The sequence below is a fragment of the Chiroxiphia lanceolata genome, chromosome 16 (genome assembly GCF_009829145.1).
Source record: "Chiroxiphia lanceolata isolate bChiLan1 chromosome 16, bChiLan1.pri, whole genome shotgun sequence".
Taxonomy (NCBI): domain Eukaryota; kingdom Metazoa; phylum Chordata; class Aves; order Passeriformes; family Pipridae; genus Chiroxiphia; species Chiroxiphia lanceolata.
The window spans coordinates 933,881-958,968 of NC_045652.1; the positions used below are offsets into that span (position 1 = coordinate 933,881).

A 25,088-nucleotide genomic window follows, 5' to 3' on the forward strand; every position below is an offset into this window, starting at 1 on the left:
GCAGGGTCTTGGAGACCATCTCAGTCACCCCATCAGCAGCTCTGCACTGGTGCCTGTGCTCTCCTCATAGGAGCTGAACCAGACCTTCCTCATTCAGGCCAAGGCTGGGTTCAGCCCTTATAAAGACAAATACGCATTTCACAGGGAACTCACCTGTGTTTTCACAGCCAGGTGGGATACAGATCCAGTGCTGCCCACTGGAATGATGTTTCCGATTTAATATGATGGAAACAAGAGTTGTTCAAAGTTGCTATGATCTTCCAGAGTGTTGGGCATGACCAAACTGCCTGGGGAAATTAGGGTGGTGTGGAATACAATCTCCATGGCTGGCCCATCTTAAAAAAGCTGACTTGTAAAAGCCATAGCTGCTGATTTCAAGACAGCACCTCTGATGGCTCTTAATCAGTCCTTGCTCCAAAGCACAGAGGAGAACTGAAGCAACTTTTTCATGTGCAGGCTGATAGAGCAGGCCTCCATGGAACCAATAACCACCCAATTTCTGTCTCTCCATGTACTCAGTGGAGATGCTATAGGAGTGTGGAGCTGCTCAAGACATAAAGAACTCCTGTTTTGGGCAGATGACATGGTATGGAAACAACAACCCTTCCAAGATGTTCCAGGTTCCCATCACTAATTTTTTTTTTTTTTCCAGAGATGAGGCATTAAAATGATGATACAAGAAAGGAATTTTTATTTCTGTAACATCAGAAAGAGCAGATAGGAACTTTTCTGAAAAAATCTGAGCTGGAACTCTGATAGTGCTGACCTTCCCCACAAGGCTGAGAAGTGGAAGGTCATTTAGCACAAATCTCACTAGTGAATACAAGGATGAGCTCTGAGCAGATGTGTGAGGGAGAAACTGAGTGTGAGACATGAGGAGGAATCCAAAGTCCTTCCAGAGATGACATGCACGTGTCTGCACATCCACACTGCTATCTATATATGAAAGATTCTTGCTCCCTTTCAGCTGAATGCCCCCAGAGGGATGCAAAATGGACAGTTGAATTTGTAAGTGAACTTCAAGTGCCTTGAAAAACTCCGACTTACGTCTTAAATCAAGTTCAGGAGTAATGAAAAGGAGATTTTCAGCGCATGGAGACCTGCAGTAATTTTTGAATTCTTGAAGAGGAAGATGAAACTGAATAAAGGAAAACAACAAGCTCCATTCTGAGCTTGATTGCTGCCCACAGGGAGCAGGATGGAGCTCATCAAATGCTCTTACCTCTGCAATAGATGATGTGATGGCCTGGAGCTGAAAGGTCTTGTCTGAGACCAGCAGATGAAGATGACATTAATCTGAATTGATTAATCAAATCTTAATCTGGCAGTGATGTCTGCAGAAATTTAGATTCCTTCCTCCTCCTGATGCAGTCTTTTCCATCATCAGCTTTCACATATAGTCTGACTTAATCAGTTTTGTGCAGAAGACTTTGAGACACAGTGTCAACCTCTTTAGTAAAATCTAAATATATTACTACAACCTCTTCTAGCTTCAGTCACCACACCCCAGACTCAGAGCTGGCATCTCCCTTCTCTGGCTTCTATTTATTAGCTACACAGGGAAAATAATTAAGGAGCAGTGAGGAAAAGCAATTAATAAAGGCATGGCTTATTGTCAGAGCCAGGTGGATTCCGACTCTGGATCTCTGTTTACATGGATACAGGAGTATCCAGAGGTTTTCCTTTCTCAGTCTATGCTCCAATTCAGTCAGCACTGAAGCAGATTTATTTGTACAGTTACTGCCAGCTCTCTCCTCTTTTGCACCTTGCACCACATTTTTTTCCAAACTTTTGAACTTTCACCTATTTTAATCTTCTGTACCACAGGAGAATGGCCTGTGAACAGTCACACCAGGCCCTGCTCACCACAGCACAGGCATCACCTCCCTCAGCAGGCAGCTCAGTGCCTGGGCATTAACCAAAAAGGGCTCCTGCAGCAGCTCCCGGCTTGCCCGGTTGCTGGCTGTGGGCAGAGAAGGCTGTGGGGCCGTGGTGAGATGCCCCCAGAGCTGGCAGGGGCAGTGGGATGTCTGGAGAGCCCACCTGTGCTCTCCTCCATCCCCTGCACAGACACTGGGCAAACATCTACTGCAAAACAACTCTCGCTGTGCTGGCCCAAAACACACTGAGGAGGGAAATGTAGGTCCTGTCAATGTTAAAGGCTTGGTGTTCTTTTCTTCAGGTGGAAAACAGGCATTTGGGAATAGACCTAAATGTGCTTGAGTGGAAGCTGTGCCTCTCTGAGCTACGGACACCCCTTGTTTGAACCTTCTCCAAGAAGCAGCCAACACCATTTTAGCTGTTATCCAGGAATATTATAGTGTAAGACAGAAAATAAGTTTGCTCCTCTCCATCCTCCACAGGGCTCCAGTTCAGAGTCAGCCTGAGTGTGAGCTCGCTGCTGTTGGAGGCTCGTGGTCACATCCCAAGTGAGTCACTGGCGTGGCCGATGTTCCCACCACCCCCAGCCTTTGTGTTCCCTTCCAGGCTTCATGAACACATGAACACCACCATGGGCCAGAGGCTGCTGGCTGTGTACTCTGTGAGGGACAGGGAATTCAGGGTCACAAGTATGATTACACCAAGCTCTGTCTCTTACCCACAGAGAACAGCAGAAGCACGGGGTACCAGACACTACACAGTGTTATTTCCCTGGCAAACTGTGGACAAGAGACCTCCTTCCCCACAGCTCAGATCTTTGCATTTCATTCCTGCTGGTGTTTTTCCCCCATGAGTTGTGCTGATAGCTTCTTTTTTTCTTTCCTTTTAACCCTTGTAATCTTTGGTATCCGCAGCCTGCAGCGGATGAGCCCAGAGTTCAACCCTCATTCCCAGGAGCTGCACTTCCCAGGGAATTAACTGCTGCTGTGCAAACACTCAGAGCATCAAGAGATTGTGCAAATCTCACAGCCATGCTTGCCAGCAGGATTGGTTAAGGCAGGAGAGGCTCTGGTCAATGGGTGGGTGCTCTTTGCCCCACAGGTCTCCTCTTTTTCCCAACATTCTGTCCTGTGAGAAGGTCAGGGCAGGGGTGGGGGGTGGGGAGGAGAAGGAAGGATCCCTCAGGTTTCCATTTGGCTGCATTTTCCCAGACTGTAAATCAGGTAGTGAGAAGCCTCGAGGGTAAAACAGCCCCATAAATACCTTAGTGTTATGGGGGCTTTCCACAAACAACTGGGCAAGGGCCTTCCCCTGTCCCACACCTCCAAGGGCATGGCTTTCATTTGGTGTGAACCAAGATCTCAGGCCAGGATCAGGATTTTGAAGATGTGCTAATGTGATGATCCTTAACACTTTCATTCCTCGGCCGTGGGATAAATCCACAGCTTGCCCTATGGTTTATAAACTCCTGGCCTGGTTTTATGGGGACCTGCACGTGTTAAATGCATCATTTTCTACGGGGACATGGGAGGAAAGACCCTGTTGTTACTGCAGCACAACAAACAAACCACTGGCAGAGTAACACAGCAGAGGCAGAACACTCCTGCACGTGGTGCTCACAGGGACTGGGTGATGAATTGCTGCAGATGTTTTCCAAACACCCTGGCCAAATCTCCAGATTCAAAGCCTTCCCTCTCCCCAGCTCTCACTCCACAGCCCAGCTCTCCTTGCTGAAACACCATTTTCCCCCCAAACCACAGTATTTCACTTCCTTCCACTCACATGGCCAAGCAGGATCTCCTGAGAGCCGTCCTGGATTTGCACAGCCTGGGCAGAGATCACCTCGGCCTCTGCCATTGGCAGAGATTCTTGTGGGACAGCAGATCCTCCCCTCCCTGCTCTGTGCTCGAGGGCTGAAGTCAGAGCCTCTGGAACAAGGCTCATCCCACCAGCTCACAGAATCTTAGGGTATGCCAAGCTGGAAGGGACCCACAAGGATCATCACGTCCAACCCTCAGCCCTGCACAGGACCATCCCCAAGAGTCCCACCCTGTGCCCCAGAGCATCATCCAAACCCTCCTGGAGCTCTGGCAGCCTTGGGGCTGTGCCCACTGCCCTGGGGAGCCTGGGCAGTGCCCAACCACCCTCTGGGGGAAGAACCTTTTCCTGAGATCCAACCTGACCCTGCCCTGACACAGCTCCAGGCCATTCCCTGGGTCCTGTCCCTGGTCCCCACAGATAAGAGGTCCTGTGAGTGTGTCCTGGTGAAGGAGCTGCAGCCAAATCCAGCACAAGAGCTCCTGGAGCCTGAGGAAACACAGAGCAGGGAAAGCCAGCAGCCAGAGCCCTGCATTCCCCACACTGAACTCTCTCCTAACCCGGACCCCAAGCTGGACACTCATGCCTCAGGAGACCACGTTTAGAAAGACCTTCCCTTTTCTTCTGGATCTTCCCACCTCAAGCCCAAGTACTCTGTCTTGTATGAAAGGACTTTTTAAATTTAATATTTAATATCTTGGTTCATTTTAACTGATGCAAAAACTTCTAGATAGATTTGAACAAAAATACCTATTTGTAATATACCTGCCTGGCTTATACACATTTCACTACATGCAGTTGCCCAAAACATAAGATGTTAATGCATACTTAAACTGAAACTCCACCCTATCTTTAGTGTCATCAATACATATTTTATGTTAACATATTGTTGAAGCAATTTGAGTCTCCAGCAGTTTTAATAGTTTTTCTGTTGGGACGTCTGGGAGTGTCAGGGAATAAGCAGACTTCTCTTTGTAGCCTCAACAGAGAGAAAATTACACTTCTTATGTCTGCACATTGGTTCTGCTGCTGAAAGAAGAGGCATCCTGCCCTACCTGGAGCCTCCTTGCTCATCTAGTCCTCTAAATACTACCTGCCCATCTTTCAAAACAGAAGGTAGGTAATTAATGTGTGCCAATTCTGACAGTCAGCAATATTAATACACAGGTATGATTGTAATATAAAGCAGTAAACACTGATACTTTTTTGTTCTCTTTTCCAACTTGGATACACATTTAGTCCCACCTATTTCATGGTTTCACAGAAGGGATGTCGCCGGAACAGAGAGATTTCTCTGAACAATTTTCCCTGCACTCTGTAGGCCTCGCTTGCCATGGAAGTGACAAGCTGTATTGTTTATACTTATAAGCTGTGTGAAAATATGTGAGGTTTATGCTTGTTAGCTGTATGTCTAATTATAAGGTTTGAGAACATGATATGTTTATAGAAAGAAAACCTTGAGAAACTGAAGATAATGAAACACCTGCAAATTTAGTAAAGCCACTAAAAGCAGATTAATTAGAAAGAGGTTTCTATGCCAAGGATGATTTCAGGTCGCATGGCCAGAGCCTCAGATCCAATAAACTGAGCTATCCAATCATCTTGTTGTGAGTATGTACCCTGAGCAAACTAAACTGTATAAAAGTTAACTGATTTAAATAATAAATTGGACATTGCTTTGATCATATTGTTCCTGTTGCTATGTCTCTGAACCTCCTCATCCATAAAGGGAGACTTCCACTGTCCTCTGTATTTAATTTCAGTGAGGGCTGATCCAATGTAACATCCAGGAAGAGGGTGAGGATACAGAGTATTTCCCAGTAAGAGTGTCTATGCTCCCAGCATTTTCAGTGAACCAGTTTTACAAAGCTGATGCAGCCTCAGGTTGTGCCAGGGGAGGTCTAGGTTGGATATTAGGAAAGATTTCTTCACTGGAAGGGTTGTCCAGCCCTGGCACGAGCTGCTCAGGGCAGCGGTGGAGTCTCCATCCCTGGAGGGGTTCAAAAACATGTGGATGGGGTACGTGGGGACATGGTTTAGTGGTGGCCTTGGCAGTGCTGGGTTAATGGTTGGAATCGATGATCTTAGAGGGCTTTTCCAACCTCAATGATTTTATGATTCCATGATTTTATGAATTCAAGTAGCCTGTGACCTGCAGCTTGGGAACCTGCTGCTGAACTCCTGGGAACCCCAGCAAGATCAGTGTGCCCACAGCACCCCGACACCCTTCACTGCCAGCTGAGCTGACACTGAGTGCCACAGGACATCGTCTCTCCAGGACATGTCACACAGAAGCATGGAATCACAAGATGGTTTAGGTTGGAAGGGAGCATTAAGATCATCTCATTCCAACCCCCTGCCATGGGCAGGGACACCTTCTACTAAACCAGATTACTCAGGCTGTCCCTTCCTACCCCATCTTGCTGATAGCCATGGGAATTCTACAGGGATTTTGGCTGCAGCAAGATACAAGGTCTGGGAATCTATTTATAACCTGTATTTCCTACAGATTCATTTCCTGGAATCTTTGCTCCAAAGAAATGACAAAAAGGATCTTGGATATTTATGTATTTTTCCAGCAGCATAGCAACATCCTCAGGCTTACACTGGGAACACTGGGAGATTTTCCTCTTCCTTGACTCAAAAATGAATGGTTTGTACAGGACATTACCCCTGTGCTGGTTTGGGCTGAGATAGAGTTAATTTTCTTCAGAGTAGCTGGTACAGGACTGTTTGGAATTGTGCTGCAAACAGAGCTGATAACCCAGGGATGATCTGGTTACTGCTGAGCAGGGCTTACACACCCTCAAGGCCTCGGCTGCTCCTCACCCAGCACTGCCAGTGAGGGGGCTGGGGGTGCACAAGGAGCTGGGAGGGGACACAGCCAGGACAGCTGATCCCAACTGACAACAGGGGTATCCCGGACCATTTGGCATCATGCTCAGTATACAAAGCTGGGGGGAAGAAAAAGTTAGGGGTGGACATTCAGAGGGATGGCATTTGCCCTCCCAAATAACTGTTCCTATGATGGAGCCCAGCTGTCCTGGGGATCGCTGAACACCTGCCTGCTCAGGGGAAAGGGGAATGAATTCCTTGTTTTGCTTTGCTTGTGTGGCTCTTGCATTCCCTATTAAACTGCCTCTATCTCAATTCATAAGTTTTCTCACTTTTGCCCTTAATGATTCTCTTTCCCTCCCTCGGGGGAGGAGTGAACAGCTGAGGTTCAACCATGACATCCTGGTATATACAGGGAGGATTTTCCTGTGTCAGCTCAGCAAATACCACTGTTCTCCATGGGCAGCACACGGGAGAAGGAAGTTGATGTAATATAACATCAGAAAAAAGTGTGGGGACATTTATTAGTGATGAAGTTTTTCTCCCGCTTCTTTTTATTTCCTGTTTGCTGTTCTTTGAAGTGTGATGCCTCCTTGCATTTTACCCTTGGGCTATGGACAGAGCTATCAAAGATACCCAGCAGGAGATCCCAGGGCCTGAAAGATTATTTTTATCAGCCTATGGGTACTGGACTCTCAGTAAAAAAGAAATATGTATTGCAGAACATCACCTGATGTCAGCCTGAACAATGAGTGCTGACACTGTAACTTCTGCTACATCTCACCTATGCAAGATGCCTCTTCACTGCAGGTCCCAAAAATAAACTGGTGGCAGAGCTGTGACTACCAGCCACTGCCCCTTGTACATCACATGGGTATTTTAACCTATATATCTTTTGTAATTAAATCTTTAAGTAGTAATTTGCACCAGTTGAAAGGTTACTCAGCATGTGTGCCCTGTTGAGGTACCCAGCATTTCCTCAGCAAGCAACATCATGAGACAGAAACACATTTAGACTCTGTTAGCTTAAAATCCAGTCCCTGGCACAAATGTCTCCTAGGCCAACTGGGCCAGAATAGGTCTGTACTGGGGCAGGGTCTCATTGCTACATTAACAGAATATGGCTTTTTGCTGCATTTGCCTCTTCTAGCACAAGCTGCTGTCAGTGAAGACAGTCAGATACAAACACCTTGGTCTTTTTCCTCAGCTGGTTTGCCACATGATCTACTGGGAAGCCAACCATCCACAAGAGAAGGTAGGAACTGATTTACCCAGCAGCTGCCCTGTTGCAAGACTCCTCAGAAGGTGAGGCAGCAGGAACCCATCACAGAGGTGTGGAGGGAGTGGGATAGGGGTGGGGGAGCGCTGGGCTGTGATGCCCAGTGTCGGTGTCACACCTGAGCCCTGGGTGTCAGCAGTGGAGTGGGTTTATCTCTGTCAGGAAGTTTCTGCTAATTATCACCTCGCCCCAGCACCTCTGCCATGGTTTCACCCTGTGGTTTAACCACCTCTTGCTGCAGCTGGAAGGGGCAGGTAGAGCCTCGCCCTCCCCACCTCCTGCCATGCTGCCACTCCTAATTTTGTGATGGTAGCAGCATTTGCCTCACCCTGATCTTAATTCCAAGCCAACAAGCAGTCACCCATCCTTCTTCCCAGCAAGGTGCAGACCAACAACAAAGGACTCATATAAAGCTTTCCTGTCCTTTAGTAGGAATCTTATTGCCTGCTAAAGCCAGAGGCTCAGGAGGGGTTGCACGTCTGGTTCATCTCCAATACAAAGGGATCATTGGGGTTTGGGGATCATTTTCAGCACTTCTAAACCACAGAGACTTGATGCAAAAGGTAGTGATGTCAGTAGTGCTGCTCTAGCCCCAGGTGACTTTCCCAGCCCCAGATGACTTTCCCATCAGCAGCCTGATGCCTTTTTTGGTTGTTTTTAATTACTTAAATGTCAACAGCATGCAGGTGCCTGAGGAGCTGTGCCCCCTTGGGCAATGCTGGTGGCTCCAGGAGCTGTGATGGGACTTCATCTCCCAGCCAGTCCCAGCTGCAGGAATCAACCTGCCCTGGGTGCAGCTTTGGGAGCCACACTATGAGAAGGATCTGAAGGTATTGGAAAAAAGGAGGATAGTGAAGAGTCTAGAGAGGAAGCTGTATGAGGAGCAGCTGAAGTCACTTGGCTTGTTCAACTGAAGAGGAGACTGAAGTCAGACTTCATCAGGGCCTGCAGCTTCCTCAGGAAGGGCAGTGGATGGGCAGCTCTGATCTCTGCTCTGTGTGACCAGTGACAGGACCCAAAGGAACGGCTGGAGCTGTGTCAGGGGAGGGTTAAGTTTGATATTAGGAAAAGGTTCTTCCCCCAGAGGGTGGTTGGGCACTAACCAGGCTCCCCAGGGCAGTGGGCACAGCACCAAGGCTGCCAGAGCTCAAGGAACGTTTGGAGAACACTTTAAGGCACAGGGTGAGAGTGTTAGGTGTCCTGGGCAGGGTCAGGAGTTAGACTTGATGATCCCTGTGCATCCCTTCCAACATAGGATATTCCATGACTCTAGAGAAGCAGCTGTGTGTAAACGAGCTCTTTTTGTCCCACTGCTGCTCCCCGAGGTCTCACGGCATTGCAGCTCATGATTTTGCTGATTAAACTACTTTCTGTGTGTCTGATACCCCCTGTCAGCCCTGCTGAGCCCGCTCAGCCCTGGAAGAGCCAGCTGGGCTCTATCTTGGTCCATGCCTCAGAAGCACAACTGTTCACAGTGTTCTGACAGTGAACTCACACACAGTTGCAAGAATGGGGCAAGATGGGGCCAACCTTATATTTTATAGGTTTTTTTAAAGCCCTGTCTCCATGTGTTACCTGTAATTCTGAACTTTTTCTCTTTAGAAGAGTCTCTGGTCACATGGCTGCAGAGAATCACAGGCATCTCAACCTGAAGATTCAGCCCTCGAAAGCAAAGAACCACTTCTTTCCTTCCTTATAAACTTCTGTTAACTTTTCATTGTGCTGTACAAAGGGGAGGACTGGATTCCTGCTGCTCGGCTGCCCGGAACAGGCATCGCCGAGTGCCAGCTATGGGCACTTTTGGGGAACTGCAGGACTTCGCAGCAATATTCCTGTCGGGATCCCAGCGGTACCAACCAGGCAGCTCCCACAGCCGCAGGACAGGGCAGATTCCTCCATCGAAAACCCCACAAATCTGCCTCTCTGCCGATGCAAACCAAGGGCGGCAGCAGCAGTTCGCGGTGTGGTGGCTGGGCTGTCGGTCCTTCTGCCCGGGATCCCTCGGGGACCGGGCTCACACACGGCCCCTGCGACGGTCCCGCTTCCCCTCCGGCGGCGGGTCCTGTGCGGCTCTGTGCCTCCTGCTCTCGGGGGGCTCCACCTCAGCCCCACCGCCCAGGCCCAGGGGGATAATCCCCCACTGGTTCACCCGTGCCGGGCAGGCACAGCGATCCCCCGGCCGGGCTGTCCCGGGATCCCGCGGGCAGGCACAGCGATCCCCCGGCCGGGCTGTCCCGGGATCCCGCGGGCAGGCACAGCGATCCCCCGGCCGGGCTGTCCCGGGATCCCGCGGTCCCTCCCCGGTGCCGGTGCCGCTCCCGCCCTTGGCCGCGCGCGGGACTCGCCCCGCCCTCCCCGCAGGTCCTGGCAGGGCCGTAGGGAGGGAGCGCGGGCGGAGCGGCGGGAGCTGTCAGGACCCGGCCGGGACGATGCTGCCCGCGGGCCGCGGCGGGCGGTGAGCGGGGACCGGGGGGAGCGGGGGCGCCGGGCCGGGCCGGGTCCGGGGCTGGGACCGGTCCGGGCCCCGCTGAGCGCGCTGGGCCTCGCAGGGCGGCGGCGGCGCTGAGGGCGGCGCTGGGCGCGGGCGCGGAGCGGCGTCGGGAGCTGGAGCGGCGGGCGGAGCGGGGCCGGGCGCTGCTGCGGCCATGGTGAGTGCGGGGCGGCCCCGGGCACACTCTACGCCCCTCGGGCCTGGTCCCGCAGCCGCGTCCCCGCGGGCCGGGCGGGGGGGGGCGGTCCCGGTGCACATCGCCGGCCCCGGCGCTGTTTGTTCCCCCAGGGGCGGTGAGGAAGAGGAGCAGCCGCAGCCTGGCTCCGGCGCTGGACACGGTGAGCGCTTCCCTCGGCCCGGGGGCCCCTCAGGTCACACAGGGGCTGAGCCAGGTTCGGTGTTAGGAGCCGTTCCACTTTTCTGCAGCGACTTAAGCCCCCCCCGCCTTTTCCCTCCCACTTTCCTCCTTGGAGTTAGCTTGGAGTCGCGCCTCGGTAACTCAGGCCAGTGGTGAAGTGTCTGTGGGCCTGACCCAGGTGTGGGGTTGTCACTTCTGAGGTTGATTCTGCAGAACTCTCTTCTGTGGCTCACGCCTGTCCTGTGTTCAAGGCTTCCTGCAGCCTGCCTGCATCCTCTGTGCACTGGCTGCTCCCACAGCCAAAAAAAATACCCCCTGCGCCATTCATCGTGTCTGGTTCCCTTCTGTAGTACATGGCAAAGCAGATTAGTGAAGAGACAGACGGGCAAGATCCAGGGTTGGACTTTCTGACATGTCGTCTCCTCTTGCAGAGAACAGGCCTTCACCCAAGGAGCTGGAGGAGCTGGAACTGCTGAACAGGGCCTTAGAGAAGGCACTAAAAGTCAGGAAAAGCATCTTGAAAAGTCCACTAGAGGCCCCACGAGCTACAGGAAAGAAATTGGCAGGTGAGGGACCTGCTGCCAGGAAGGCTGAAGAGCAGCAGGTGCCTGTACCTGTCGAGGATGTTCCTGAGAGCACAGAGGTGGGAACTGGAAGCAAAAAGCCTGGCTCTTCAAAGAAGCCCTCTGCATACCAGCTAAGAGCCCCTTATAGGACTGACCCAGATGTGAAGAAACCACAGAGGAAAGCCCCAGCCAGATGTGTTTCTCAAGGTCCCAGGACATCTGGGAAGAGCTCCTCAAAAGGGGTGGCTTCGAAACAAAGAGGGAGTCAGAGGACAGCAACTGGCAGTGCTACAGAGGTCTGTGCTCCAGCTGAACCCCAAAAGACACTTGGCTTGTCGAAATCTGCCCCAAATGAGCAGCAAAGTTTTTCTGTGGGGGATTCAGCTGGGGGAAAGAACTCAATAGCTGCTGGCCAGGAGTTATTTGATGCAGGGAAGAGAAGTTGTGGTTTCCTGGGAGAGTCCAGCAAAAAGGAGGACACTGCAGGTGCATCAGGAAGGAGCCCCTCACCTGGGACAGGCACCCTGCAGGAAAGGGGGTGAGTGTGGGAGGTGGGCACCTCTCTTCATGTTCCACTTGACACTCAGAGGCACATCTCCAAACCCTGCTGGCTACTGCTGCTCCTTGGGGCCCCAGTCTGCTTTCACCCTCCTCCCATCCCTCTGAAGAGGAAGCATCCTGTACACTTTAAGCGCCTTTATTGTGGTTGAGCAAGTAGTTGTAATTTAAAGGGCTTCTTCTTGGATGGCTGGGACTTTGAAAGCCTTTCAATTAAGACTGTTGGTATTTCATAGTCCCCTGTGACTGTTATGGAAAGCTGTCTCTGTAGAGCTTTCTTGAGCCTTAGTTTTCCTCTGAGTGTACTTTCTATTATAGCATATTGATTTTTTTATTTGTTCTCTTTTTACACGGTGATAATACATAATGCATGAATTTTCACTCTCTCTAAAGCAGGTGCCCAATGCTGTTTGCAGTGATGGCATCTGGGTTAACCTGTAAGACACTGCCCATGTAACTACAGAAATCAGAATGGACTAGAATGCAGTTGTTTCAAGTGTTTGGTGTGGGAAGGATTATAACGTGGATGTTACTGAGATTCTCTGTGGAAAAGTGGCAAAATAATACTTGGAATGTTGGCTTTGCATTCAGGCCATTCTGTCTTGTTTAAAGAATTTCTTTTCTGTGTACTCTTTGCTTTAAACAGTGAAGGTCAGCTCTGATGTCCCAGGAAAATTTTGAGGAATATCTCTCAGCTACCACAACCCAGACTGTTGTGTTTGTGCAGGAAGGAAATTATCCCTGTTCACTGGCATTGGAAGGGACACAGGACACTGAGTGACAGTTGTTGGGGGAACAGGGATCTGGATTCAAATGTTTGTGTACTTAAAATCTCAACTGTGGCCTTGGGTTCCTAGTCTGCATGTGACTAACAACTGCCAACCCACTTGTTTTTGTAGTCACAACTTGAGGGTTATTTTACTTCGGGATTAAGAACCATATTCCAATGGGAGCTGGAATGTCCCTTTCCCATTTCTTTTGAGTGTGATGTGGTGCTAAGCAAAGCTGCCTTGTCCTGCTCAGGTAGAGCAGCAGGGTTGGGCAGACCAGCTTCCCTGAATAAGTTGTTTCCATGCCTGTTCTCTGCCGTGCCAGGGCTTTGCTCCCAGCTTCCCACCTTGGATGAGCCTCTGACAGCTGGTGGCAGGATGCAGGAGCTCCCCCAGGTCAGCTCAGTGATGTCTGTGGAAATTAGAGAGGAGCCTGAGCCTCCTTCCTTGAGGACAAGCTGGAGGCAATGGTGGATTCAGTCTCCAGGGTTGCTGACATCTCCCATTGCAGCTAAATTGATTCCAGATTTTGACAAAATATCATTTTCCCTGTTGGAAGACAAGGCTCAGCTGCTCCCTGGCAGCCACAATTGATCCTTCTCCTGTTTTGCAGATGCCAGCTGAAGCTCCCCCTTCCCTACAGGGTAGCCTATTCCAGGAACTCCAGGTAAGCCCAGTCTGACTAGTGCAGTCCCTCTGCTTAAGGGCTGTGAGGAGGGGCCGGGTGGGGGGATGTGGCTGGTGGTGGTTCCTGGGCAGGCAGTGACCCCATGGGGTGTGGGGCTGAACTGGGAGCAGGAGGAGTGCCCTGCAAGGCTCTTGCTGAGGATGTGTGTGCTCATGTTATTCTAACTGCTAGAATTTATTTTCAGAGTGCTAATTACTCTTGCTCACTGAGTCATGAAGGCACTGGAATGCTTTATTTGTGGGTTTAACAGTGCAGCAGAAGCCTCTGCTGGTAGCAGACACCTGTTGGAGGCAGGAGACCCTGTGGGGTGGGTGCCTCTGTACCCTATCCACTGAACATTTCCCAAACCAGCCATGCCCTGCCCTACTGGGACACCTCTGGAAGCACCACAGCTGTGTGTGTCCGAGGCTGTTCCTGCTGTTCAGCTCTTACACAGAGCCAACTCCAGAGTTCCTGCAGTGAGGGTGCAGGTGGTTGGGTTTCTGGTGAGCTCAGTGCTCTGGTGCATTCTCCAGTCTTCCGGAAGGGTCCCACATTTACTCTGAGAAATCTTGCCATAATTCAGCAGATTTCTCATTATGTGCTTAATTCAGATGTTAAGCTTAAACCCTGTCTTAACTCTAACTATAGCCCCTTGTGCTGCCCTCAAGAATTCCTCCTCCTCTTGGGAACTGTCATTTATCAGCCACCAGTTTGTTAGTTGCCCTTCAGCAAGTTGTAAAGACTTTATTCCCTTAATTTTCACTTGTAAATTGAGCCTTTCAGCATTCTAATCGCTCTGGTGTAACTTTATACTTTTCACTATTGCTTTCAACTCAGTGACAGATTGAGAATAACCTTTGCACTAAAGAACCCTTGTAGAGGGAATGCATCTTGCCTGGGAACTTCTGTTCTCTCCTTTTCCATTAATCTTGCCACTTTTTTGCATAATGTATTTCTGAAATCTGCAGTTCCTAACATGATTTAAAAGACACATGCACATGAGTTAGACAGTCAGGCACTGCAGAACTATTTTAAGCTTCCTCCTGATGGTTCTCACTGCAGCAGATTTTGGGAGATTGGCTTTTTAAACCAGTCCTTAAGTAAAGGATATTATGGGGACTGTGTATCCATGGGGATGGTGAACTCTGTAAGTGAAATGCATCTCTCTGGTAATGCTGTTATTTGTGTAGTGCTTTATTTAAAAAACTGGACTCTGGTGTGAACTCCTGGCCAGCTTCCTCATGATACTGTCCTTTAGCCTGTGTCTTGCGTCTCTGATGCTGACACACTGCTGCCATACTGCTTGCCAAACATAGCATTTTGTCCCCCCAAAAAAGGATTAAAGGAGAATCTTGAGGAAGTTCGGCATATGAAGGAATTGGGGTGAGAGTTTGTCCTGTCTGCTCTTCTTTTTGTGCACCTTTACTACCAGAAAAACTGTGCAGAACTGCAGATGACTTACTTCTAAGAAAGGAAGGGAAGATTTGGTGTTTCCTATGGGACATGAACATAGGCAGGGCAATACAACAGAATTAGGGATGTACTGCAAGTTCACATTCTGCTTCTGGAAATGTGCTGTCTGTCTTCTGATGGCTGTAAATCCTTCCCTTTAAAACAAGTGGAGAGAGGAACAGGTGTTTTGCAGTGTCTAATGCTTTCTGCAGGGTGTCCTTGCTGATCTAATACCAGCTGTGGGAATGAGTTGGGAATGGTTAGTAAATAACCTGTGAGCGAGGGGGGGTGATGGAGACACTTGTAATTAAAGCACTGATGTGTCACGGCTCAGTGTGAACACTGTCTGGTACAAAGGAGTGTAACTTCCACCTCCTGCCCCTTTGGAATTTTCAGGGCATGGGAGAAATGTCATCTGTGCCAACCAAGTGCAGATGCAGCAGCTGCAAGGGCCCGTTTTATGGAGAGGATCCAGACAACTGTATCCTTTCCCAGCAGGCTCCGGGTACAGTTGCTCCACAGTGAGCTCCCAGCTGGAGAGAGTAATGCCTCCAATACCAGCACTTCAAGCTGGGTTTCTGGGAAGTGGGGTTTTCATAGTACAGCTCTTGAGCACTTACAAAACTCTTGATCCAGCCAAACATGGCCACAAGGCAAACATGCCCTACACAGCTGTGCTGTGCCGTCCTCAGCTTCCCCCTGCAATGCCACTTCCTGGGCTGTTCCCTCTGTCCCTGCTCCCAGCTGGCCTGGCCAGGATTGCTGCACTCAGCTGGTGGTGTGGAACTTTCCTTAAGCTGCTGCTGTTTGAGTTTTGTTCACCGAAGGCAGACTTCAGTCCTGCAGAGATAGAGGAGGAATTGAGGGTCCTCCAGGATGTCCCCTCCCGTCTGAGGCAGTATGTGGAAGCTGAGACTGCAGGTAAGAAGGAAAAAAGGGGGTGGAGGGGCAGAAGGTGGAATAAGGATGATCTGGACTCCAGTTCCATCTGTTTTGTGTCCTTGCCATGTGCTGGACTTGAGGGACAGGAGCATTGCCTGCCTAAAACGAGGGCTGGTGAACCCAACACCAGTGTTGGGTGGTTGGGGAGGAAGGTTCCAGTATGCTCATGCCTGCTGGGTTTCCTCTGCTTCTCTTGTAGACCCTCCCACTCTGCAAGGGGAGTATGAAAGCCTTCTGACCTTGGAGGGTTTGCAAACCACAGTTGCTCAGTGCCTGCAGAAGCTGCAGCTTCTTCAAGCAGGTGAGTCAGTCCCTGTGTTTGTGGTCAGGTGTGAATGTGCTGGAACACTGTTTTTCCATCTGTGCAGGACACTGTGGACAAGGTAATTTTTCTCCTGGTTATCCTTAATGGTAATGGAGCACGTGAAATTGTCTGGTGGCAAACAAAGCCATGGTATCTGTGTGCCACCCCTCTGTGTTCAGGAGAGGCTTGGAGCTTTTAACTGCTGCAGTTCAGGGGAAGGAGCTGGGGAAGGAGCTGGGGAAGGAGCTGCTGGGGACACTGGATGCCATAGCTTAGGATGTCCTGATTGTGCCATGTGTGAGGAGCTTACCCTGAATAATACACTGTCATTAGTCATTCATTTCTGAGATCATAAATTCTGCAAGTACAGATTTAACTTGTGTGGTTTTGTCTCCTACCTGTTCTTGCCCCCTGGCAGCTCTGGAGTCCCAGCTGAGGCTGCGCCCAGACTGCACTGGGGATGTGGGAGGCTGCTCCCCAGCCTGTGTCTCTGCCGGGGGACAGATGTGTGACACTGCAGGAGTGCTGGCTCTGCCTCTCCTGTGTTACTCCAGCTTCCAGGAGCTGAGGGACCTGTTTGCCTTGAAGCTGCAAGTGTCAATGCTGCACCAAGAGATTGCTCTACAAAAGGTGAGTCTGGGAAAGTGTTAATGCTCCTGGAGCAGGGAAAGGAAAGGGCAGTTGTGGGACACCAACTGCTGGATGGGGAGCTGAAGGGGGAGCAGCAGCTCAGCAAGCTTCCCCAGTCGTGTTTCTGTGTTTATGCCTCATGTCCAAGTCCCCTCAGTGCCTTGCTGTCTTTGTAGGTGAATGGAACTGACTGTTTTTTGTTAGAGCCAGTGCAGAGGCCTTTATGTGTCTGACCCTCTCCTGATAAGGTTTTATTTAGCTGTTCTGAAAGAATTTGGCAGTGGAGGATGTTGGTAATGCCTGAAGGCCCCTTTTGTCAGCCCTTCACAGTCCCACGAGGGCACCCACTGTGTCATTCTCTCCTGTGTGACCTCCAGCTAGTGAACTTCTCTACTCTCTTCCTTTCCTTTTAAACCTCAAACCACTGTGCTGCTAATCTTGATTTGACCATTCTGAGCCTGTGAGAGCAGGGTAGGAGGTGTCAGCTTCTTCAGCAGCCTGAGCAGAGAGCTTGCTGCACAGAGATCACTTGTTCTTCTCAACCAGCAGCAAAGGGCAGAGAAGATCTGTGAAATCACATCCACTGTTGACCTGAATGATAGAGGCTTTGGAAAAGTAATTTTTTCTAAGCCACAGAGGAGTTATTAATAACTGGCTGTACTCCTCCCTCTGACTGAAGATAGATTGCTGCCTGTCCTCAAATGGGATTTCAGCGTTATAGTCCTGAATTATGGATTGTGAAGGTTTTGGGTTCTTTATCTGCCCAAAATGAAGTGGTGACCAAAGCCAGATTCCTGCTGCTCTGTTGACTGACTCAGTTTCCTCTGCACATGTATCCAAATAGGTGTTTTGTGGTAGGTGAGCTCTGAGGGTCTGAAGCAGCTCTGCAGGGTGAAGATAAGTGAAATTGTTGGAACAGGTGAAATGAGTGGATGTGATACAAGACAGATACCCAGGGAATGATGTACCTATTTCTGGGCCAAGCCTGTCCATTGCCTTTCCATGGAGGAATGCCAAGTATCACAGAGACTCCTGGTAGCTCTTAGACTCTCTTTGGTGGTGAAGGTTTGTTTCCTCTGTTCTTACACATCAGGAGCAGAGCAGATGGATGGAAAAGAGAAGGATCTCTCTCTTAGGAAGTGGAGCAGGGCAGCATTCTTTCATGTGCAGCTTTCCCCTTAGGTAGCTTTCATGTCTGTAGAGACTTCCCAGAGATTAGCAACTGTGTCCTGCTTCCCTGTCCCTGTGCAGACATATGTGGAGCAGTATGAAAATCCCAGAGGAGGTCTGCCTGAGCATTAATTCAAGAGTGGGGCACCATAGGCCAGCTTCTGTCCTTCGATTGGAAGTGACCTGTGCTTGAGTTGTCTCTCACAGTCTAGTCCCAGAGCTGGTGATGCTGCACCAGGGTGGTGTTGGACCTGAGCTGAGGTGGGCTGAGATCCTGAGCTAGGCTTAATGGACCAAAGACCAGGGCAGGGAATGTTGGCAGCTCCAGCAGCCCCTGTAGCCCATTTGGGCTGGAATTGGCCACTCACCCATCTGTCTTGGATTAGCTGGGAGGTGACAGGAACAGTCCTGAGTGCTTGAACTTACTGTTGGGTGAGTGAGCACTTCACCGTGTGGCTGCAGAGCTCCCGAGCCAACACCAGCTTTAACTTCTTGCAGGGTATGATCTCATCCCAGTGCTGGGCCTTCCCTGTGGCAGAGGAGCAGCATCTCCACTTATCTCACTGCTCTGGGAACACGGTGGCTGCTAGTGTAGCTCATGAGCAGAGGATTAACAACTCTGCCTTTGTTAAATATGACAAAAGAAAGTATCTGTCAATCAATGAGCATGTTATTAGTCACACTGCTCTGATTAGATTTCACTTGTTATGCAGCCACTTTGCTTCAAGGAGCCCTGGCAATGTGTGCTGGCTCTGGTGACGTGTCCCCTTTGTCCTGCCCAGGTGCTGATGGCAGAGCTGCTGCCTGTCCTGGAGCCCAGCCCGTGCCCGGAGGGCTCTTCCCGGCTCTTCCGTGCCATCCACACCCAACTCTGCCAGGGGGGCAGGAGCTTCCCTGTGCTGGTGAGGGATGAACTGGGGGACTGAGCAGGGGAGCCTCCTGCTAGTCCTTCACACACACAGAGACAGTTCTGAGCAATAAATCTTCTCCATGAACTTCTTTACTCTGCCTGTTTGTTCAGCTAAAGTCCAGGGGGTTGTTTTTGTTATGGGGGTTTTTTTCTTAATTTTGGTTGGGTTTTTTTCTTCTTTTCTATCAGGAGGGTTGGAGCCCCTCTGCTCTGGAGCCAGGCTGGGAGAGCTGGGGGTGTTCAGCCTGGAGAAGAGGAACAGAAGGCTCCAGGGAGACCTTAGAGCCCCTTCCAGGGCCTAAAGGGGCTCCAGGAGAGCTGGAGAGGGACTTGTGACAAGGGCCTGGAGGGACAGGACAAGGGGGAATGGCTTCCCACTGCCAGGGGGCAGGGTTAGATGGGATATTGGGAAGAAATTCTTCCCTGTGTGGGTGGTGAGGCCCTGGCACAGGTTGCCCAGAGAAGCTGTGGCTGCCCCATCTATCCCTGGAACAGGCTCCCCAGGGCAGTGGGCACAGCACCAAGGCTGCCAGAGCTCCAGGAGTGTTTGGATGATCCTCTGGGGCACGGGGTGTGAATCCTGGGGATGGTCCTGTGCAGGGCCAGGAGTTGGTCTTGATGACTCTTGTAGGTCCCTTCCAACTCCGTGCATTCTGTGACTCTGCGATTTTTGCTCTGTCACATCTGGCGGTTGTTCCCGGGGCAGTGGCAGGATGGTGTCTGGCTGTCGGGATGCAGTGGCCTGGGAAGGGTGGGATGGTGTCGGGCTGTCGGGATGGTGTCTGGCTGTCGGGATGGTGTCTGGCTGTCGGGATGGTGTCGGGCTGTCGGGATGCAGTGGCCTGGGAAGGGTGGGATGGTGTCTGGCTGTCGGGATGGTGTCGGGCTGTCGGGATGCAGTGGCCTGGGAAGGGTGGGATGGTGTCTGGCTGTCGGGATGGTGTCTGGCTGTCGGGATGGTGTCGGGCTGTCGGGATGCAGTGGCCGGGCCCGCCCCGCAGGTGGCGCTGGGTCCCCGGCGGTACCTGCGCAGGTGCCGCTGGAGCCGAAGCCACTCCGGGAATGTTCCCCCGCCCTTGGAAAACGCGGCTTCTGCAGCAGCTCCGGCCTTGTCACCCAGCGAAACGTCCGGGTTCGTTTCCTCCTGAATGTTGGGGTTTTGCATCTAAGTCCTCTGGAATTTCGGTGCCAGGTAAAGCTTTCGAGTGAAGTGAAAAACCTCTGCTTGTGAGCACTGAAAACTCCATTTAGGAAGGGCCACAGTTACCACAGCTTAGTCCAGTTTGCTTGGACCATACCTCTTAGCTGGACTAGGACTGTTTGCTTGAGAGGAAGGGGGATTTAGCTCTTAGCAGTGCTAAGACAGTCATTATTTATTAGTTATCTTTTTTCACAGCCAGAGTTTGCTGTCTGTTCAGAATGTCTGGCTCTTTCTGACACTCAAAATTCGCTAAAGTCATTCATATGATAGATGAAAATCAGTACCTCTTACTTCCACTTTATATTTTTATCACAGAATCACAGAATGGTTTAGGTTGGAAGGAACCTTAAAGCTCATCTCATTCCACCCCCCTGCCGTGGGCAGGGACACCTTCCACTATCCCAGATTGCTTCAAGCCCCATCCAACCTGGTCTAGAACACTTGCAGGATCAGACACTGTCTCCTAAATTAGCGTGGTCATAGGCCATGGGCATGAACATCTGCATGTTTGAATTTTAGAGCTGACATTTGGTATTGTTAATTATGGTGCTGTTATGGATAACTTGTGTCTGCAAGCACTGCATGAGTCATGGAGCATCTGCTTCTCGGCACTGAGCAGTCCAGTGGAACTTGGCAGCAACTTCAGTGCCACAGCAAGGGCTGCAGAGGTGTGAAAGTGCTGGGAAAAGCAGACTGAGCCCACAAAAACTCAAAATACAAGCTGACACTGTAGCAGGGTGCAGAAGGGGTGCAAACTGGCTGTTCTGGGTTCTGTTCTGTACCTCTGGGTGCAGTTTTATTACTCTTCCTACACCACATTTTATAGTTTTCATAAACGTGTAAGACTAAATCATTTGAATGCCTCACTTTTTCAAACAAGTCTTGTGCTATAGCAGAGATTGAGAGTCAATAGCAATTGAATTCAGAGGTTGAGGGGGTCTTTGTTATAAAATGTGCCTTTGTTATAGAAAGAAATTATCCTGGTACATCAAACTGAGATGAGAAGACAAAGACAAAAGGCAGTGTTTGATGCCAGGGGATAGAATTACAGAAATACAGGAAATGAGCAGTATTTTTGGAAAGTGATAGATGATCCCAGTGTTGTGTAGACATGAGCTGAGAGAAAGCGCAGCGAGGGTCAGGGAGGATTAACAGCTCTTACTCCTTCTTTGTTCCCTACAGCAGAGTTTTAAAAGGTTTCTGTTTTTATCCTGCTGAAGGATGGGAAGCTGGATCCTAGGGAGGAGACAGATTTTTTCCTTTTCTTTCCAGAATCTGTGGCTTTAAGTATTTCCAGCTGCTACAGTTTGTCCTTTCCACTGGCTCCCTTCTCTCCTTCCCATCTGCAACTTCTCCACGGGCTGTTTTTGTTTTGCAAATGCTGCGGTTAGTGCACTCTGCAGTCAGCAGACTTTCTCCTATGATTTCACATGCACCAGTTGTCTTGGGTTAGAATTAGAGAATCCCAGAATCCCAGACTGGTTTGTGTTGGAAGGGACCTTAAAGCTCATGTCATTCCATCCCCTGCCATGGGCAGGGACACCTCCCATTAGCCCAGGTTGCTCCAAGCCCTGTCCAACCTGGCCTTGGACACTTCCAGGGATGGGGCAGCCACAACCTGAGTTGTGGTTAATTCTGGATGTTCATCATGTTGAACCCTCGGAGAGGTTTATCATATAGATCCTACACAAAGTGCGGCTGCAGCTCCTCCTTGGGAGATACCTCATGGAGAGACTCAGCAGTGTGGCTTTAGGGGTGCTCTCCATCTAAAGCAGAAATAATTCGAGTCTTGGTAAGAAAGAAGGCACCAGGAGTGGTGTGGAGGAATGTTCTGCCTCTTCCAGCCTTTCTGAGGGGTCTGGCAGTGTGTGAGCAATGAGATCCTGCTGGCATGGCTGTGTGCACCCCACACCCCTGGGCAAGGGCTGGAGGAGCTCCCTGGGCCAGGAGCACAAACCCTGATGAGCTGTGTGAGGAAAAAGGGAATCTCATCAAGGAGCAGTTTAAGAGGGTACATGTTAAGGTGGGAGGAAAGCTCCCAGCCCTCTCTGTATATGACAAATTTGCTGGGGTGTTATTCTCTAAATGAGCTTTCTGTGAGTTCCAGAGAGCAAGTTACTTGATTAAAGCACTGGGTGAGTCAAGCCTGAAGCATTAACACCTGACTCAGCAACTTGTTGTGCCAGTCAGGGGGTTCTAGAAGGAGTAATTGTGCTGCAAAATGCTGAGACAGAGGTTGGATTGTAGAAGAGCTCTTGGGGAGAGCTGCCTGTCCTCCACACACATCCTTTAGTTTTTAGGTTTTTTTTTTTTACTCAAACTAATCTCTCCCTGAGTTCCAGAATTCAGTGGGAACTTGGGATTTCTAGGTGAAGCTTTGCTGAGAAATTTTGTCTGCTTCTGCTAAATCTGAAAGGGATGGTTTTGGGTTCCATGTGAGTGCAGAGCACGCTGAGGATGCTGGATGAGGGTACTGCAGGATGTGTCATACTCCTCCAGACACTGCCAGGGTGTCTAATTCTCAGTGTACTGTAAGCAGTGAGTGGGAAATGCTTTAATAGCCTTGTGAAAGCCAGGAGAAGGGGCCAACTGGGATTTTTTGTGGGCAGGCAGCCAGTTCATGGGTGTGCATTTCCACTCCTGAATCCTGTCACCATGTGGGGTCACTGAGAGGCTGCAGCAGATGATGGATCTGACACCAGGACTCTTCACTTTTTACCTGTAAAATTGAGATTGAGATTATTTCACTTGCTCATGAGCTTGCTTTTGCGAGTCTGTACTCTCTGGAGCAAGGCCTCTTGTTTTGGTGGCTTTTAGTTGGTTTTTTGAGCATATACACTGGGACTGGTGCAGTTGACATCTGCTTTCACTGGCAGCCTCCTGGTCCTCCTTCACATCCATTAAAAACAACCTCACAAAAGAAAAACCCTAATCATGACTCAGTCCAACATAAAAACAATTCATTAAATAGGTATTAAAGTTTCTATCATCCACCTTGCAGATACAAAAATACTATTTTCATAACCACCAACCAGAAGAAAAGGTCCATCTCTTGGTTTTAATCTGTGAAGAAAGAAGGGCTTTAGCATTGTAATCTAGAAAAATCTGGTTAATTAATCTGAGCTCAGTTAGAAAGAAGAGGGCAGGAAGCTGCCAGGGGATAAAGAACTGGGAATGGGAGGGGGGGAAAATTAAAAGGGAGTTTTGAACTGTAATTTCAGAAGGCGAGAAATTACAGCAGTGGGCTATTTAGGCAGGCAAACGGAGATGTTTGACTTATTTTTAGCCAGAACAAGAAAGATAATCAGTGGATCCGGAGTTTGGATAGGAAAAAAGCAAATGGAAGCAAGCTGTGAGTCAGTGGAGGAGCCTGGCCCTGGAGAAAAGCCTCTCTGGAGTCTTCCCTCTTGGTTTCTGAGAACACCAGGGCCAGCTGTGCCAACACTAGGCTTGTCCTCAGCCCTTCCATGTTGTAGTGGGAAACAATTTATTGGTCTCATTTTAGCTCCAGCTTAGAAAGAAGAAATGAGGGAGGCCTAATGTGTGTGTTCAGGTCAGTAAAACTTCAGCAGATGACACTGGGTTGGACATTCTGTAGCACCTCAGCATCCTGCTCCCTCTGTTCAAGCTGTTGTGCCCCAGCTGTCGGTGCAGCTGGCCCAGCCTTGCAGCTCTGCAGTTTGGAAAAGTGCATTATCTGTAGATTTCACCCTTTGGGGGTTGTTTTCCTGTTTCAGGTTCTAAATTCCAGAATACACAAGAGCTTTCTCTTGAGGTGGAGTCTCTTAGAGGACATGTTAGCAGTAAATCTTGCTTTTGAAGTTGTTGAGCAGCTGGGTGCTGTCATGCAAGGTGAGGGCATCTCACTGCCTCCAGGACTGGAGGATTGGGTACCAACCAGGCACAGGAACGTGCAGGAGAGAGCACAGGAATCAGAGAATCATTAAGGTTGAAAAGACCTTTAAGATCTTCAAGTCTAACCATTCCCCCAGCACTGCCAAGGCCACCACTAACCGTGTCCCCAGGAGCCACATCCACACAGCTTTTAAATCCCTCCAGGAATGGTGACTCAACAAAAAAGTACCTTTACAAAATTAATGAAACTGTAAATAGGCTACAGTGCTTTAATTACAATATGGTAGTGACTGCATAATGGGACAGAATTCAAATTACTGGATGCAGGGATGAATCAGATAAAGTATTTTTTACATTTAAACAAGTTTGATCATATCAATTTAAACATAGCCATGTGTTTCTGTGAGACATCCAGGCTCACTTTTAGTGTCATTAGGAAATTTGGGGTGTTTGGCAGTATCCTTGCAACTATTTTCAGTCTTAACTACCAGGGTTTGTCGAGTTTTAAATGGTGTTTGTTGTGTTGTGCTGCTCTGGAACCTTCTTGAAGGTGACAGAGCTCTCGGCAGAGATCCCTCTGTCCTTGCAAAAGCAAACTCACTGGATTTAATGGAGTTGTTTGACTGAACAAACCATAAGTGATTTGAATCATGTGTGATCACATCTCCCTCCTACCACAGGGAGGAATTCAGAGCCTTGCTTATGACAATGCAAATGGCATTATTTTGGGGTTTTTTTTTAAGCAGTAATTACAGTAAAATAGCTTATTCTTATGTTCTAGGTGTATTTCTTTTCTGTGAGCTGTAAAACCGGTATGTGTGGCCTATGAGTCACTGGGCTCTGCTGGTGCCTTGCCCAGCTCTCCAGGCAGTGCCCTGAGAATCCACAGCATCTTCAAGGGCACAGGACACCACCAAAATTACTGTGGATCAGCTTTTCTCCTGTTTAGTTTTTCCCTGTCTCTGGATCATACCTGGTTCTCAGTATTGTTTGTGTTGAGTACTTCACAGGATCACAGAACATGCTGAGTTGGAAGGGACCCACAAGGATCATCGAGTCCAACCCTTAGTCCTGCACAGAACCATCCCCAAGAGTCACACCCTGTGCCAAATGCTCCTTGAGCTCTGTCAGCCTTGGTGCTGTGACCTTGACATTTGCTGTGGCCTGAGGTGAGGCTGGTGGGTGACGGAGAGGAGCAGCAAAAGGTGTGAAGGTCTGGACGTGCTCAGTCTGCCCCACATTGGGAAGGAACATAGCTACCACCAGGTAGATGATGGTGGTGATGATGATGATGATGACAATTCTTTTTCATCTGCTCCCATCCATATCTGAATCCGTGGAAAGTGTCCTTCTTGTAAGAGACGTGAATCCCTCATTTCAAACACCATCCCTGGTTTG

At 49.7% G+C, this 25,088-nt stretch overlaps 1 protein-coding gene across 1 annotated transcript; it reads left to right on the forward strand.

The window, feature by feature from the left end:
* The first annotated feature begins 10,111 nt into the window (after positions 1–10,111).
* On the forward strand, positions 10,112–18,727 carry TEDC2 (tubulin epsilon and delta complex 2). The gene is made up of 9 exons (XM_032704401.1): positions 10,112–10,268; positions 10,593–10,642; positions 11,094–11,766; positions 13,170–13,223; positions 15,075–15,159; positions 15,491–15,599; positions 15,820–15,921; positions 16,343–16,554; positions 18,507–18,727. Exons 1-9 carry the CDS (start codon positions 10,243–10,245, stop codon positions 18,648–18,650), a joined length of 1,455 nt encoding a protein of 484 aa, XP_032560292.1. The 5' UTR covers positions 10,112–10,242; the 3' UTR covers positions 18,651–18,727.
* Positions 18,728–25,088: the final 6,361 nt, after the last annotated feature.

Excerpts from the sequence above, each read along its gene's own strand:
- TEDC2 (XM_032704401.1), top strand. The coding sequence starts at position 10,243 with ATGCTGCCCGCGGGCCGCGGCGGGCG. Across the intron at positions 13,224-15,074 it reads GCCTATTCCAGGAACTCCAG|GGCATGGGAGAAATGTCATC; the intron begins GTAAGCCCAGTC and ends TGGAATTTTCAG. Across the intron at positions 15,160-15,490 it reads TGGAGAGGATCCAGACAACT|TTTTGTTCACCGAAGGCAGA; the intron begins GTATCCTTTCCC and ends CTGCTGTTTGAG.